This window comes from Mustela nivalis, assembly GCF_964662115.1.
Source record: "Mustela nivalis genome assembly, chromosome: 7".
NCBI classification, from domain to species: domain Eukaryota; kingdom Metazoa; phylum Chordata; class Mammalia; order Carnivora; family Mustelidae; genus Mustela; species Mustela nivalis.
The window spans coordinates 66,931,081-66,947,171 of record NC_139026.1 but is presented as its reverse complement, the minus strand read 5'-3'; the positions used below and the strand labels follow the sequence as shown (position 1 = coordinate 66,947,171).

At 40.1% G+C, this 16,091-nt stretch overlaps 1 protein-coding gene across 1 annotated transcript in view; it reads left to right on the top strand.

Moving 5' to 3' along the window:
* Window positions 1–2,918: 2,918 nt before the first annotated feature.
* LOC309870262 (liprin-beta-1-like) overlaps window positions 2,919–16,091 on the top strand; it is a gene marked incomplete at both ends in the record, with an annotated part of 52,911 nt that continues 39,738 nt past the window's right edge. Inside the window, 5 exons of the mRNA XM_082742445.1 lie at window positions 2,919–2,975; window positions 4,232–4,327; window positions 6,026–6,100; window positions 7,037–7,150; window positions 8,074–8,205. Of these exons, the coding sequence (XP_082598571.1) occupies window positions 2,919–2,975; window positions 4,232–4,327; window positions 6,026–6,100; window positions 7,037–7,150; window positions 8,074–8,205 (474 nt within the window). The remainder of the gene's footprint in view (window positions 2,976–4,231; window positions 4,328–6,025; window positions 6,101–7,036; window positions 7,151–8,073; window positions 8,206–16,091) is intronic.

Below are 16,091 nucleotides of genomic sequence, written 5' to 3'. Positions count from 1 at the left end.
TCACAGAGTCACAGATCATCTGAGTTCAGCAGTGTCTCACTGAGACATCCTAGCTCACGTGAAAGCTTCTCACCCCCAGAACACTTGTTTCTTGCTCCCGTTGGCTATTGAGTGAAGAAGATGTGTTCTATTTCTGGAAAACAAACACTGAGAAAAATTACAACCCAGAAATAAATCCATATTTCTGATTTTGACCACATCTGCTCTCTTGACTTGGAAAGTACAGGAGGTACTCAGGCTTATCCTGAGCTTCGGGCTTTGAAGCACTTTCTGGCGACTTTGAATAAACAGGCATCTTTTTCTAGGAGAGGGTCATGAGTGGGCTTTTTGGGTGTGACGCTGTATATGTGAGATGGATTTCTCCCTTCGGATTTCTTTTTGAGCAGACCTGATGAGATTTTGGAAGAAATAGACATCTTCCTGGAAAGATTGTCTGTATTGCCCCGGGTTCGTATTTATTTTTTAGAGTCATAACAGAAATTTCAGAGACAATAAATGGTGTGTTTCAAGATTGATGGAGGCAGACCTGCTAGTACATAGCGTCATCAGCCAATCAGTGGGGACACTCCAGTGGGGATGCTCCAGTAGCTCCCAGTGGCAGTGCTGTTGCCCTGAGATCATTATGCATGGCACAAGGTCAGAGCCTCACCGCCCTGATTCCATCACACTTGGAGAGAGGACAGGGGAGTGGAGTATTGTTGCCTGGTGGTTTGACTTCCAGTGCTCTTGCCATCACGTTCATTTATTCTTTGGACAACAGTGTATGAGATTCCTTCTTGTGCTGGTAGGCCCTGGTGAAATGTGACTGTGGTGTTCGTGGCCTTCCTGTCTTTCTCCGTTTCTCCTCCTACTCCAGTATCTGGTAGAGAGCAGGCAAACAAATGTCTGCACGCAGCAGTAGAGAGGTAATGCTGGTTAGGGTGCACGAGGCCCTGGTGTGAGAGGGTTCTTTGAGTGGCTGGAGATAAATTTAACCAAAGGAGATTTAGAGGGCTGCGCCTTCCTTTTTTTTCCTTGATACAGAATTTTGAAAAATGTCATCATGAAATAAAAAACTGGATGGCAGTTTTTAAAACTAATTTAAAAAATAAGTGTATTGAGGGGCGCCTGAGTGGCTCAGTGGGTTAAGCCTCTACCTTTGGCTCAGATCATGATCTTAGGGTCCTGGGATCGAGCCCCACATTGGGCTCTCTGCACAGTGGGGAGACTGCTTCCTCCTCTCTCTCTGCCTGCCTCTCTGCCTACTTGTGATCTCTCTCTCTGTGTCAAATAAATAAATAAAATCTTAAAAAAAAATAAGTGTATTGACTTTGGTGGAGACTGTGTATCTGTGTGTGTGTGTGTGTGTGTGTGTGTGTATGTGTCTGTGTGTGTGTGTCTGTGTTATAGCAGCAGTCCAACTGTTTCTTAACATTTGTTGTCCTTATAAAATGGAACTGATTTTCTTTTCCATATTGTCATTTAGCTACTCAGCACTCTGATTTGGGAATGTTCTATTCAAACTGAGTTCTGTGTTACAACAGAAGTTAAGTGTAATTGTGGCAAATCACTGCTTGCTTGTTGGTTTGGGATTTAGACAGGACAGTAGAGCTCTGGAAAGAACAAAGCAAAACGAAGCTGGGGAGAGAGGGTAGTCAACTGGAGACCAGTGCAAACCAACAGAACTAAGAAAATTAAAGGAAAATATAGCACGATACTTTAAGTGAACATAGCAGGCAAAACATTCCTGCCTACCTTGAAGTAGTAACCGTTGATATTGTTGTGTGATGGGTATTTAAGGTCTCTACTTTCAGATACAAATGAAATTTTGTATAATAAAACAGTTTTTGAAAGGGAGGCATGGGAAGCAAGATGCTAACATTTATTACATCTTTATACTTGATCGTGGGTCTACTTGACCATTAAAAGGAAAATAATATAAATAGAAGAGCTTCTATCTAGATGACTGTGGGTGAGGTATATTGTGCCTTTAGCATTATATGGAGCATCTGCTCCATGAATTCAGACAACTCATATTCCCAGGGGTGGTTGCTGGCTAACTTTTGGACTCTATAATTCTGTAAGGAATAGAGCCATTTAGACATTTTACCCGTCGTGCCAGGAATATCCGGCAAACACCACAAGTTCCTTAATTAAAGTATCACTGTTGCATTCGAGCTGGATCCCTTGCCTTGCTTTTCCCTCCCAAGTGTCCCATACCCTCCTCCACACGCACTGTTAGTTGGCTACAATACTATTGAAATCCCCAAGCTGATGCTGATTTTGACTTAAACTTTCAGTTGTATCGAATGTGGTCAGGATGGAGTTGCATCATGAGTGAAAGTAGGAAGAGTTATTTTGAAGGCATCTCTGGGATTTTGAGTAAAGTAATTTGAGCTGGTGTTCAGTGCTTTGGATGTCAAATAGACTCAACAAGAGTTGATACTCAATGTATTTTTAACTCTCTGCCCATGATTTTATAAGAATCTTGGGAGAATCAAAAGAAATGTAAGGTAGTTTTGCCTTGAGGGATCATTAAGGAGAATAAGTGACCAACTCTTGTAAGGTCATGAGGAAGCCATCCATGGCAGAATATGGTGAAAAGCTAAGTGGTGAAGGACAAGACAAGACAGAGAAGGGAAACCAGTGTAGGGGCAGAAGAGAGTATGGCATAAGGTAAGAAGGAGGAGGTGAGAACTGGCTAAGAAAAATGGATTTGTAGAGGCCGAGAGGAATGATGAGTGAGTATAGTGGTGGACACACAGCCTTGGAGTAGATGTTGGAATGGCCAGTGGAAGAAAGTTCACTAGGAGGAAGAAACTGAGAATAGTATGGGTAGAGGTGGTAATTGTAAGTCTCAGGGAAGCAGGAAATTAAGGATCCAAAGGTTATGTGGAATAATGAGCTTTGAGCAGGAAGTAAGACTCAATTCCCCCAAGATGGCGGAAGAAAGGGAAGATGTCGGAGGCCATATATACTCTGCTTTGGAGAAGATAGTATGTAAGGGAGTTCATGCAAGATAGTCTCAAGTATAGTCCATTAAAAAGGCTCTGAAAACACCTCGTAAACATGGTAGCAAGAGGGAGTACAGGCTTCAGGTCAACCACGGAGTGAGAAGTGAGAGGGCCAACTTGCAACCAAGTGTTCATTCATCCTGTATTCATCTGATGGTTATTGAACACCTATCATTCGTTATTCATTCCATAGTCATTTGGTTTGAACTCACTGTGTGCCAGGTGCAAAGGCAAACCTACTCACAAAGAAGGCAGTTTGTTGGAAGAGGGGAACATACATGTAGCCACGTCTAACCTCATCTGTTCAGTGTGTTGCCTGCCACGATGAGGATTCCACGATCTGGAATCTCTAACTGGCCTATGAGTGAACAGTTAACTCAAGGAACACTTCACAGGCCAAGCCCAGGTTGAGCTGGACTTTACAGAGCGAGGAAAGATGAGGAAAGGGTGGGAAATACGGCTCGCGCCAAAGGAATAGAATTCGAGAGTGCATGCCACGTGGGGAGGTTTTGAGTGGTCAGGTTGGTAAAGCTTGGGAGTTGGAGGAAAAACAGAGGTGGTAAGGTATTTGCCTAATGGAATTTACCTCCTGCAAGGATTCTTAAGTCCAAGATAACAGAATTGGCAGAAATAGAAATAAATGTGTGAAGAGACTAGACTTTCACCTGCTTGACTAGGTCAGTGCACTCCTTGAAAAGTATTTAACTACTCCATTGGTGATTCTTAACTTTGGCTTTGTTTTGCTGTGGTGACCTGTGGTCTTTTAAAAAAAGAACTCCTTGAGCATTATGAACTCTTGTAAATATCACTAGTCTCGAGAAGTGTGAGTATGTATGCTCATAGTGAGTCAGTTTTTAGTATTTTGATTCTAAGATCGTTTTGTGATACTGATTTTGGAACATCTGATTTCCATTTCAAATGCAGTAGCTTCGTGAAACCCTTCTAGAACTTGCTATAGCAGCATTTCTAATCTTTCCATCGGAAGAAATAACAACTTTTACTTTTTATCCTCAGTGAACAGAAACCTTTTTTTCTACCTCATGAAATGTATCTGTTTATAAAAGCACGTGGGGTTTTAAAAGCAGATGCCTGCTAACATTCATCATCAGAATGAGGAATTCAAAGCTGTAGAAGGCCAGTCTGAGTACTGCTTCAGATTGAGAACGTGTATCATACATCCTGGCTCTGTTCCAAAAAACTGTCCTTAAGAAATTATGTAAATTTCATTTTCATGGCAGTCCCTGGGGTTGGAAGTCTTTCAGGCCACAACTTGTAATGTATTTGGATACTTCGGTTTACAATATGACCAGAATTATGCAATGGTTATAGGGCAGGTATGTGGTCAAGCTGATGTTAACAAACTTTATCCACTCTAAATACATGTTGCAGCCTTCCTCAATTAGCTTCTGATTCTTTTGTGGCCTCATGGGCAATGTATCCAGTGCATCTAAGTTTTTAGAAGCAACATGCTGCAATTTCCTTTTTTGTTAGCATTTGCATGTACGTGTGTGTGCGTGCGCTCAACACATGCCTTTTATTACTTCCAGAATTTATATGGGAAACTGCATTATTTGGAAAGGTAGTATAAGAATACCAGTTAATTCTGGAAAATAATAGATGTCACATCTGCTGTGTTCTTGGACAATAAGGTTGAGTTTGTGTTTCTCTGGTTTAAACCTAAAGTTATTTGCTCTTTTTTTTTTTTTTTTAAGATTTTATTTATTTCAGAGAGAGAAAAAATGAGAGAGCATGCACAGGGAGGAGAGGCAGAAGCGGACTCCCTGCTGAGCAGGGAGCCTGATGTAGGACTCCATCCCAGGACCCTGGGATCATGACCTGAGCTGAAGGCAGATGCTTAACCAACTGAGCCTGCCAGGCGCCCCTGAAGTTATTTGCTTTCTTCATTGACCTCTGGATGGCCCTATCTAACTAATTTGAGCTCCAGTGGCTTTTATTTCTGTTGTAGTTGAATGAGGAATCAGGAAATTCTATTGGGATTACCCCTCATATGATTATGAGCTACTTACATGAGATAACAAGGGACATATCAGATATACTGCTGTATTTCAAAATGATGTTTTTATATTGTGTGCTCTCCGTGAGCCTTTTTGTGTATCTCCTTAATGGCTTTTATATATGAGACAGCTGAGAAAAAGAAAAATGTGACTCGCTTTCCCAATCGGTGTTTCCTTCAGCATTTACACCATGCACAGACATGTCCGAATCTGATAAAAACGTGCGGGGCTGGAGGGAGGTGAAGAAAGTGAGCACGAATCTAAGCAGAGCCCCAGGCCAGTGCTGTGGTTGCAGGATGATACCTGTTTCCAGGCTCTGCAGGAGCTTGGCGTAACCTAATAGAGTTGAGCAAAGTCACAAAGAGTGAAGTCAGAATGGGAGCTAATAAAGTTCCTGGTAAGGTGTGGATGGGGACGGTTGGGGAAGTAGTTGTGGACTGCTTCCTAAGCTTTCAGGGGAAGGAAGAAAGGCTTCAAAGACAAAGGGAAGGCTTGCCCTGAGATTTGGTCCTGAGTAACAGGGAGGAAGCTGATATGAGCTGCCCCCAAGGCCTCCTCTGTAAAGACAGGCATTTGCAGTTCTGGGTTTGCAACTTGGGAGGAGAGGGGAGGCACATAAGGGCAGCCCAGGACATTCCCAGTGCCCCCACCCAGAAATAGCACAGATCATTCAGGGGGCATAAGTAATTTCTGCCTGACCACACACTCGCGAAACTTCGTATGACCCAGCTATGCGTCCCTGCGAGCATGTTAGTAACCACTGTTCCTTTTAGGTCATGATTTTTCTGCTTGATGGGAACTTGTCTGGTTTGGTGATAACATGCCTACCATGCCCATTTTACCTATTTTGAGGCAAATGGACCAAGTTTTAGACTCGTGTTTTCTAGCAGTGGTGGCAGCAGCTGGCTGAATTCTATTCAGGTTCCTTGGATTAAGAATGTATGCCATTTTATTTGCTCACAGTCGTTTCAGTTTTAAAGAGAGTCAAGCCTTACACGTACTCCTTCATCTTTTCAGACAAATGGAAATGGAGAGGTGTATCAAGAAAGGCTAGCACGTTTAGAGAATGATAACGAATCTCTCGTTCTTCAGGCAAGTGATTTTTAACAATGCTATTCTTCCTCCACAACATATTTACAAAGACCATTTTAAATTGGGATGGCATATTCAGATGCTTGGGAGCCGGATTGCTGATAGAAATAAGTGCTGATAGAAATAAGTACGTACACACAATAGGGAGTGGTGAGGACTGTGGTAGCACCAAGGTGTGCCTCCCCGGTCTAGAGTGAGCAGCCTCGGCTCCTCTGATGACAGCCACAGTGTCATCTAAGCTGACTTTCTGATCTGGTCTGTCATCTTAGTTGATCTGGTGTTTTTAATTTACAGCATAAATTGCAATTTTATACCACAGATTTTCATAAACCTGAATGTTTTTGAATCTGAATCTATTTAATTTTCAATTTTAAAAATGATCCTGTGAGCTGAACAGAACAGAAGTGAGTAGCGGACTCTGGTTTAGTGGCTAAATTTGAGTTTTCTTCTTCTTAATGTTTTAAATGCACGACAAACATTTTTATTTTGGTATTTTGAGTTAAGTAAATTGCAGTGTATTTATGGGATTGGTGATCGTGGGGAAAGACTCACGTGTAGTCCTTGACAGCTTCTCTTTCAAACGTAACTCTCTTAATCTCTAATACTACCTCCCACTCCCATTCCAACCTCCCCAAAATGATGATCTATGCACATACCCTCTCGCATAAAATGGTTGAAATGAAGTTAACCTATAACTACAAGGTATTGCATATCCCCAATCAGCCCTAACCTCCTTAAAAATTGGGAGTCTGCAGGTCAAGAAGCATCACTTAGATAGGATTGTAAAGGACTGCTGTCTTATTGACAGCTTTTTTTTTCCCCTTACAACAAATGGGTAGTGACATCATTCCAGTTTTTGTTCTATTTAGAGAAATAAAGTTTGTAGTGGGACCCAAATCCTTCCTAATCTATTGCAGTATTTTGCTCTATATACAGGTAAGTGTGTTAACAGACCACGTGGATGCTCAGGGGGAGAAGATTCGAGATTTGGAATTTTGTCTTGAAGAGCACCGGGAGAAGCTGAATGCCACAGAGGAAATGCTGCAGCAGGTATGTTCAGAAGCCGTCACTGAGGTGGGGTATTCTTGCTCGCCTGTTTGAAGTTCTGCACTTGTTTGTTGTGTCCCCTCGGACGCAGCATTGAAGTTCATGATTCACCGAGACTGGCATAGTTTAAGCAAAAACCGAGGGTAACAGGGTCTCAAAACACATGCATAACATAGAAAGCGTTCATGTAATTTGAATCTGGAATAAAATACTGATAGGATTATAGGTAGTGTTAATGTTCTTCTTTAAATTTGCATATGGTTTCCTAACCCCCAGATATGAGCATATATTTTATGATTAAGAAAAAAGATACGTACCATATGTGACTTTTATGGGGAAAAGAAAACACACCCAAACTTGTAATACACCACACACACACACACACACACACACACACACACACAGTGCTCGTAGACGAGAGGGCCTATAATATAGCGGGTAGGGTACGTACTGGAGGGAGACTGTTTCAGTTTGAGTCCTTGCTCTGCCACATCCTTGCTGTATGACCTTTGGCAGGTTTTCAGCCTCTCTGTTCCTCACCTTCCTCATTTGTTGAACACAGATAATTCCTGAGTTATCTTTAGTAGGAGTTTCTGCTTTAGAAAGTTGTTTTGAGGATCGAACCACATCAGAACAGTGCCTAACACAGAGCGACCCTGTCAGCATCAGTGTTCTCATCAGGCTTTGAAGCAGTTAAGATTTCTGCATATCTAGAGCATGTACGTCTCCCCAGGAAGTAAGCGCACACTTAGTTCTGCTCCATGAAGGTTCACAGAAGCAGATAATATTTTCAAATTTTATCTGTTTAGTGATTAATCTTTACCACATTCCCGACTTGATAGTTACTGCTTTGCAGGGTAAGACACAATCATATGTGGTGATTTGTAATAAAACAAGTTTTGAGTGTATCTCTTAAATTCCAATAGGAGCTTCTGAGTAGGACATCCCTAGAAACTCAGAAGTTGGATCTGATGGCTGAAATATCTAACTTGAAGCTTAAACTGACCGCTGTGGAGAAGGATAGATTGGATTATGAAGACAGGTTCAGAGACACGGAGGTAAGTGATACCCTCCCCCTTAACATACATATGCGTGTGCGTCTGTATATGTCATACACATATTTCCAGAGCAAGTTGAAATTCCTTGTAGGCGTGAGGAGGAGGTAGTTAATGGCTACGTGCTCTCGTTCATCCGTGCTCCTTTTTAGGAATAATCTTTAATTACATTGGCTTTTTTTACATTGACTTTTTTTTTTTTTTTTTTTTTTTAAATGTTGTGCATGGTCTTTTTATAAACATATATTTTATCCCCAGGGGTACAGGTCTGTGAATCACCAGGTTTACACACTTCACAGCACTCACCAAAGCACATACCCTCCCCAATGTCCATAATCCCACCCCCTTCTCCCAAACCCCCTCCCCCCAGCAACCCTCAGTTTGTTTTGTGAGATTAAGAGTCACTTATGGTTTGTCTCCCTCCCAATCCCATCTTGTTTCATTGATTCTTCTCCTACCCACTTAAGCCTCCATGTTGCATCACCACTTCCTCATATCAGGGAGATCATATGATAGTTGTCTTTCTCTGCTTGACTTATTTCGCTAAGCATGATACGCTCTAGTTCCATCCATGTTGTCGCAAATGGCAAGATTTCATTTCTTTTGATGGCTGCATAGTATTCCATTGTGTATATATACCACATCTTCTTAATCCATTCATCTGTGGATGGACATCTAGGTTCTTTCCATAGTTTGGCTATTGTGGACATTGCTGCTATAAACATTCGGGTGCATGTGCCCCTTTGGATCACTACATTTGTATCTTTAGGGTAAATACCCAATAGTGCAATTGCTGGGTCATAGGGCAGTTCTATTTTCAACATTCTGAGGAACCTCCATGCTGTTTTCCAGAGTGGCTGCACCAGCTTGCATTCCCACCAACAGTGTAGGAGGGTTCCCCTTTCTCCACATCCTCGCCAGCATCTGTCATTTCCTGACTTGTTGATTTTAGCCGTTCTGACTGGTGTGAGGTGATATCTCATTGTGGTTTTGATTTGTATTTCCCTGATGCCGAGTGATATGGAGCACTTTTTCATGTGTCTGTTGGCCATCTGGATGTCTTCTTTGCAGAAATGTCTGTTCATGTCCTCTGCCCATTTCTTGATTGGATTATTTGTTCTTTGGGTGTTGAGTTTGCTAAGTTCTTTATAGATTCTGGACACTAGTCCTTTATCTGATATGTCGTTTGCAAATATCTTCTCCCATTCTGTCAGTTGTCTTTTGATTTTGTTAACTGTTTCCTTTGCTGTGCAAAAGCTTTTGATCTTGATGAAATCCCAATAGTTCATTTTTTCCCTTGCTTCCCTTGCCTTTTGCGTTGTTCCTAGGAAGATGTTGCTGCGGCAGAGGTCGAAGAGGTTGCTGCCTGTGTTCTCCTCAAGGATTTTGATGGATTCCTTTCGCACATTGAGGTCCTTCATCCATTTTGAGTCTATTTTTGTGTGTGGTGTAAGGAAATGGTCCAATTTCATTTTTCTACATGTGGCTGTCCAATTTTCCCAGCACCATTTATTGAAGAGGCTGTCTTTTTTCCATTGGACATTCTTTCCTGCTTTGTCGAAGATGAGTTGACCATAGATTTGAGGGTCTATTTCTGGGCTCTCTATTCTGTTCCATTGATCAATGTGTCTGTTTTTGTGCCAGTACCATGCTGTCTTGATGATGACAGCTTTGTAATAGAGGTTGAAGTCCGGAATTGTGATGCCACCAACGTTGGCTTTCTTTTTCAATATCCCTTTGGCTATTCGAGGTCTTTTCTGGTTCCATATAAATTTTAGCATTATTTGTTCCATTTCTTTGAAAAAGATGGATGGTACTTTGATAGGAATTGCATTAAATGTGTAGATTGCTTTAGGTAGCATAGACATTTTCACAATATTTATTCTTCCAATCCAGGAGCATGGAACATTTTTCCATTTCTTTGTGTCTTCCTCAATTTCTTTCATGAGTACTTTATAGTTTTCTGAGTATAGATTCTGTGCCTCTTTGGTTAGGTTTATTCCTAGGTATCTTATGGTTTTCGATGCAATTGTAAATGGGATTGACTCCTTAATATCTCTTTCTTCTGTCTTGCTGTTGGTGTAGAGAAATGCAACTGATTTCTGTGCATTGATTTTATATCCTGACACTTTACTGAATTCCGGTATAAGTTCTAGCAGTTTTGGAGTGGAGTCTTTTGGGTTTTCCACATATAGTATCATATCATCTGCGAAGAGTGATAATTTGACTTCTTCTTTGCCGATTTGGATGCCTTTAATGTCCTTTTGTTGTCTGATTGCTGAGGCTAGGACCTCTAGTACTATGTTGAATAGCAGTGGTGATAATGGACATCCCTGCCGTGTTCCTGACCTTAGTGGAAAAGCTTTCAGTTTTTCTCCATTGAGAATGATATTTGCGGTGGGTTTTTCATAGATGGCTTTGATGATATTGAGGTATGTGCCCTCTATCCCTACACTTTGAAGAGTTTTGATCAGGAAGGGATGCTGTACTTTGTCAAATGCTTTTTCAGCATCTATTGAAAGTATCATATGGTTCTTGTTCTTTCTTTTATTGATGTGTTGTATCACATTGACTGATTTGCGGATGTTGAACCAACCTTGCAGCCCTGGAATAAATCCCACTTGGTCGTGGTGAATAATCTTTTTAATGTACTGTTGAATCCTATTGGCTAGTATTTTGTTGAGTATTTTCGCATCTGTGCTCATCAAGGATATCGGTCTATAGCTCTCTTTTTTGGTGGGATCCTTGTCTGGTTTTGGGATCAAGGTGATGCTGGCCTCATAAAATGAGTTTGGAAGTTTTCCTTCCATTTCTATTTTTTGGAACAGTTTCAGGAGAATAGGAATTAGTTCTTCTTTAAATGTTTGGTAGAATTCCCCCGGGAAGCCATCTGGCCCTGGGCTTTTGTTTGTTTGGAGATTTTTAATGACTGTTTCAATCTCCTTACTGGTTATGGGTCTGTTCAGGCTTTCTATTTCTTCCTGGTTCAGTTGTGGTAGTTTATATGTTTCTAGGAATGCATCCATTTCTTCCAGATTGTCAAATTTATTGCCGTAGAGTTGCTCATAGTATGTTCTTATAATAGTTTGTATTTCTTTGGTGTTAGTTGTGATCTCTCCTCTTTCATTCATGATTTTATTTATTTGGGTCCTTTCTCTTTTCTTTTTGATAAGTCGGGCCAGGGGTTTATCAATTTTATTAATTCTTTCAAAGAACCAGCTCCTACTTTCGTTGATTTTTTCTATTGTTTTTTTGGTTTCTATTTCATTGATTTCTGCTCTGATCTTTATGATTTCTCTTCTCCTGCTGGGCTTAGGGTTTCTTTCTTGTTCTTTCTCCAGCTCCTTTAGGTGTAGGGTTAGGTTGTGTACCTGAGACCTTTCTTGTTTCTTGAGAAAGGCTTGTACCGCTATATATTTTCCTCTCAGGACTGCCTTTATTGTGTCCCACAGATTTTGAACTGTTGTATTTTCATTATCATTTGTTTCCATGATTTTTTTCAATTCTTCTTTAATTTCCCGGTTGACCCATTCATTCTTTAGAAGGATACTGTTTAGTCTCCATGTATTTGGGTTCTTTCCAAACTTCCTTTTGTGGTTGAGTTCTAGCTTTAGAGCATTGTGGTCTGAATACAATGGTAAAAATATTAGATTGGCAGCTGACTTATCCACAGAGACCTGGCAGGCCAGAAAGAGCGGGCATGATATTTTTAGAGCACTAAACGAGAAAAACATGCAGCCCAGAATACTATATCCAGCTAGGCTATCATTGAAAATAGAAGGAGAGATTAAAAGCTTCCAGGACAAACAACAACTGAAAGAATTTGCAAATACCAAACCAGCTCTACAGGAAATATTGAAAGGGGTCCTTTAAGCAAAGAGAGAGCCTACAAGTGGTAGATCAGAAAGGAACAGAGACCATATACAATAACAGTCACCTTACAGGCAATACAATGGCACTAAATTCATATCTCTCAATAGTTACCCTGAATGTGAATGGGCTTATGCCCCTGTCAAAAGACACAGGGTATCAGAATGGATAAAAAAACAAAACCCATCTATATGTTGCCTCCAAGAAACTCATTTTAAGCCCGAAGACACCTCCAGATTTAAAGTGAGGGGGTGGAAAAGAATTCACCATGCTAATGGACATCAGAAGAAAGCAGGAGTGGCAATCCTTATATCAGATCAATTAGATTTTAAGCCAAAGACTATAATAAGAGATGAGGAAGGACACTATATCATACTCAAAGGGTCTGTCCAACAAGAAGATTTAACAATTTTAAATATCTATGCCCCCAACGTGGGAGCAGCCAACTATATAAACCAATTAATAACAAAATCAAAGAAACACATCAACAACAATACAATAATAGTAGGGGACTTTAACACTCCCCTCGCTGAAATGGACAGGTCATCCAAGCAAAAGATCAGCAAGGAAATAAAGGCCTTAAACGACACACTGGACCAGATGGACATCACAGATATATTCAGAACATTTCATCCCAAAGCAACAGAATACACATTCTTCTCTAGTGCACATGGAACATTCTCCAGAATAGATCACATCCTTGGTCCTAAATCAGGACTCAACCGGTATCAAAAACATTGACTTTTTAATCACTAAATGCTCATGGCAATATTTATTGTGAGACTTTTTGTTGTTCATACCTTTTTTTAAATTGTGAGACTTTTGATATGAAATTTTAATGCTTTCATTAGTCTTTAGAAAGAACTTTTCACTTTGTGACATTTGGAGCTTCTCTCTGTTCGTCTGCCTGTCTGTCCTCCTGTCCGTCCTCCTGTCCATCTGTAGTGGTTTTCTTCATTATGGAAATAATGGGTTTAAGTGTATCACTTTACTAATAGCCATTTTAAAATTTTACTGATTATTTTCTATATAATAAGTAGGTTTGAAAATATGTACAGAGAACATGCTTTTATTATATAATCATAAAAATCAGATTTTTAGAGTTTATTCAGTTTGGCCTTCTACTTTTGGTCTCTTCCACACATAAATCATACCAATTAAATAAAGCTCAGTATACTTTTGTGAAATTTGGGATAGATTCTACAACTTGAAGTACCCATTTTTGTGGTTAAACATGTTTTGTTCTTTGGGCTGTTTTATTGTTAATCTGGGTCTTTTATTTGCTTATTATTTGTTGTTGGGAAAAGAGAGCATATCCGTTTGAAATCTGTTTATTTGGAAAAAATTTGAAGATCTGCAGGACTCCCTTATCTCCCAGGGAATCTCTTCCTTTCTCTCTCTTTTGTTTCCTCGGTTGGAGTATGGAAAGTTGTCATACTGCATTAGAAACTGCGTCCCAAGAAGCGGAGAGGAGAACTCATTTAAGTATTCTTCCCCCTCTGTTTTCTTTGCACACGTTTCTTTGAAGCCAACTCTGTACCATCATGATAACGGGGTCCCTTAGGTATGTTACTAGCTGTGGGCAAGTCCCGCATAGACTGGCTTTAGTGAGATTTACTCCATTGCTATTTTCCAAATTCAATTTTCTGCCAAAATGGAACTGTAATGGAAGGTCTTGGCGTATGTGTTACTTCCTCAACAGCAAAAGGAAATCCCCAACTTAGTTCACGTTCAATCTTCAAAAGTTCTTTGTCAGTCACCTATATGAGCATGTTCCTCACTTGATTGAGGCTGGGGCTCTTAGAACAGAGCTGAGAAAGTCATCCAGTTTCTCTAAAATTGTCCCTTTTGTGCTTTCTTGAAAAAATCCATTTGGATATTTTCCTCTATTTCCTCTCTGTCATTCCCTGACTCCACACTTGCTGCATAACATGACAGAGTTCAGTCAACAGATGGACTGCGTGCCATGGAGGTTACTCTGGTGCAGGGAAAGACGTCGCAGTGTTCTGGTCAAGAGTTGGCCCTTTCCCTTGTGTCCATAAAGCTGAGGGGGAGTCATCCTGCATGACTGGTTAATTTGGATCGGGGATGTTAACCAAGCATTGGGACTAAATAGAAGTGGATGTGTTAGGATTTTTTGGTAAGACTCCAGAGCAGTAGTCACATCTCTTGAGTTTGTCTGCGTTTTTTTAAAAAAGATTTTATTGAGTTGAGAGAAAAAGAGCGTGTGAGCAGGGGGAGAAGGTGAGGGAGAATCTCAAGAGACTTTGTGCTGAGTGAGGAGCCTGTCGTGGGGCTCGATCCCATAACCCTGAGCCGAAGATCAAGTCAGAGATGTAAGCGATTGAGCCACCCAGGTGCCGTGTCTGCATTTTTTTAATAAAACTTTTTTTTTTTTCCTGGTGCTTCCTTCCTTTACTCATTACTCATGCATTTTCAATCATAAACAAAGTGATCCTGTCATCAGACTTTCAGTAAACTCAATCCTTGATTTTTTTCTAAGATATTTAACACTATTGGTAAAATACCACATGCATATCTAGAGATTATAAACTATAATCTGATCAACCTCATTACATATAACAACAAATAAAATAGTCCTCAAAATTAAAACCGAATTGAATATGCTCTTTCCTATTTTTGTTCCCTTAATAAAATGTTTGGTGGGGGCGCCTGGCTGGCTCAGTAGGTAGAGTGTGCAAGCCCCATATTGGGTCTGGAGCCTCCTTTAAAAACAAACAAAAATTTCCCTGGCTGTTTCATGAATCCAAAATTCCTTAACTTTGTCTTAGAATTTTAGATTATTTGGAGATTAATTTCTAAGAAAATATTGGAGTGGGGAAGAAATACAGGCACTTCTGAAAGATTAAGGGTAAAAGTCTTGAAATCCTGGAATTTTGAAGACTTGCCTGGAATGGCTGATAGGAGATGCTTAACACTATTCAACAGTGCCCCCTTCTGGTAAGAGTACAGATGCCAGAAATGACGTTTCTGCGGAGCCTGAAGTTTCTCGGAGAGGGAAAAGGGACTAGTAACAGGGGTTTTCTTTTTATAAAGAACTGAATTGGAAATAATTTGAATTCCATTATTTTAAAGTCTTATATTGAGCTATTTCCAGATTTTCCAGCTTGAGTGACTGTGGAAAAACAGGACTTCTTTCAGGTTGGAGATTTACATTCATACTTAGTGTTGCCAGAAGGGAAATTTGGGTAGGGTTTGTTTGTTTGTTTGTTTGTTTGTTTTTTAACAGAAAAATTATCTCAATTTATAATTGTGGTTTTTTTAGTTACTTCTTTTTGCAAGTTGTCACTGTTTCTAAAAGAAGAGTTAAAATAAGACAATACCAAATAGGAATTCAAAGCTGCTAGCCATGAAAAAGTGGCAAGATATATATTAAAAAGACCAGGAGATGAAGGAAGGTCACTAAGAATTCTAGTATGCAAGAATGATTAATAAATGGGGGATAAATAAATGGGAGAAACTGACTTTTTCCTTAGACTTGAATTCCGAACCTGTAGATAAGGAATCACAGCTAAAATGTTATTAAATGATGTCAAACAGTTCCTGACCTCATTCGTGAAAGGAGGAAACAGCTGTTCCCTTACTGAGGTACTGTACTAATAACAACTGTACTAGGGGCACCTAGGTGGCCCTGTCAGTTAAACCTCTGACTTGAATTTTGGCTCAGGTCAGAATCTCATTGAGCCTTGCCTAGGACTCCATGCTTAGCGGGAGTCTGCTTGAAACGTCTCTCCTTCTTCCCCCCTCTTTAGGAAAAAAAAAAAAAAAAGAAAAAATAATTATAATAATAACTAATGAGTAATTATTATATAGTACTGTTAAGTAATTTAGGAAAGGCATCCCTCTCCCCATGTGTGAATCATTACTCATAGAAGTTTAGTAAGAAAGTTTTATTTCTTATGGTATTGCTTCTTTTTTATGGCATTTTTGTATAGTTCTGTCATCTGTTTATTTGTGGCTCAGGAGTAGAGGACTTGTAAAATGAGGAATAAAAACAT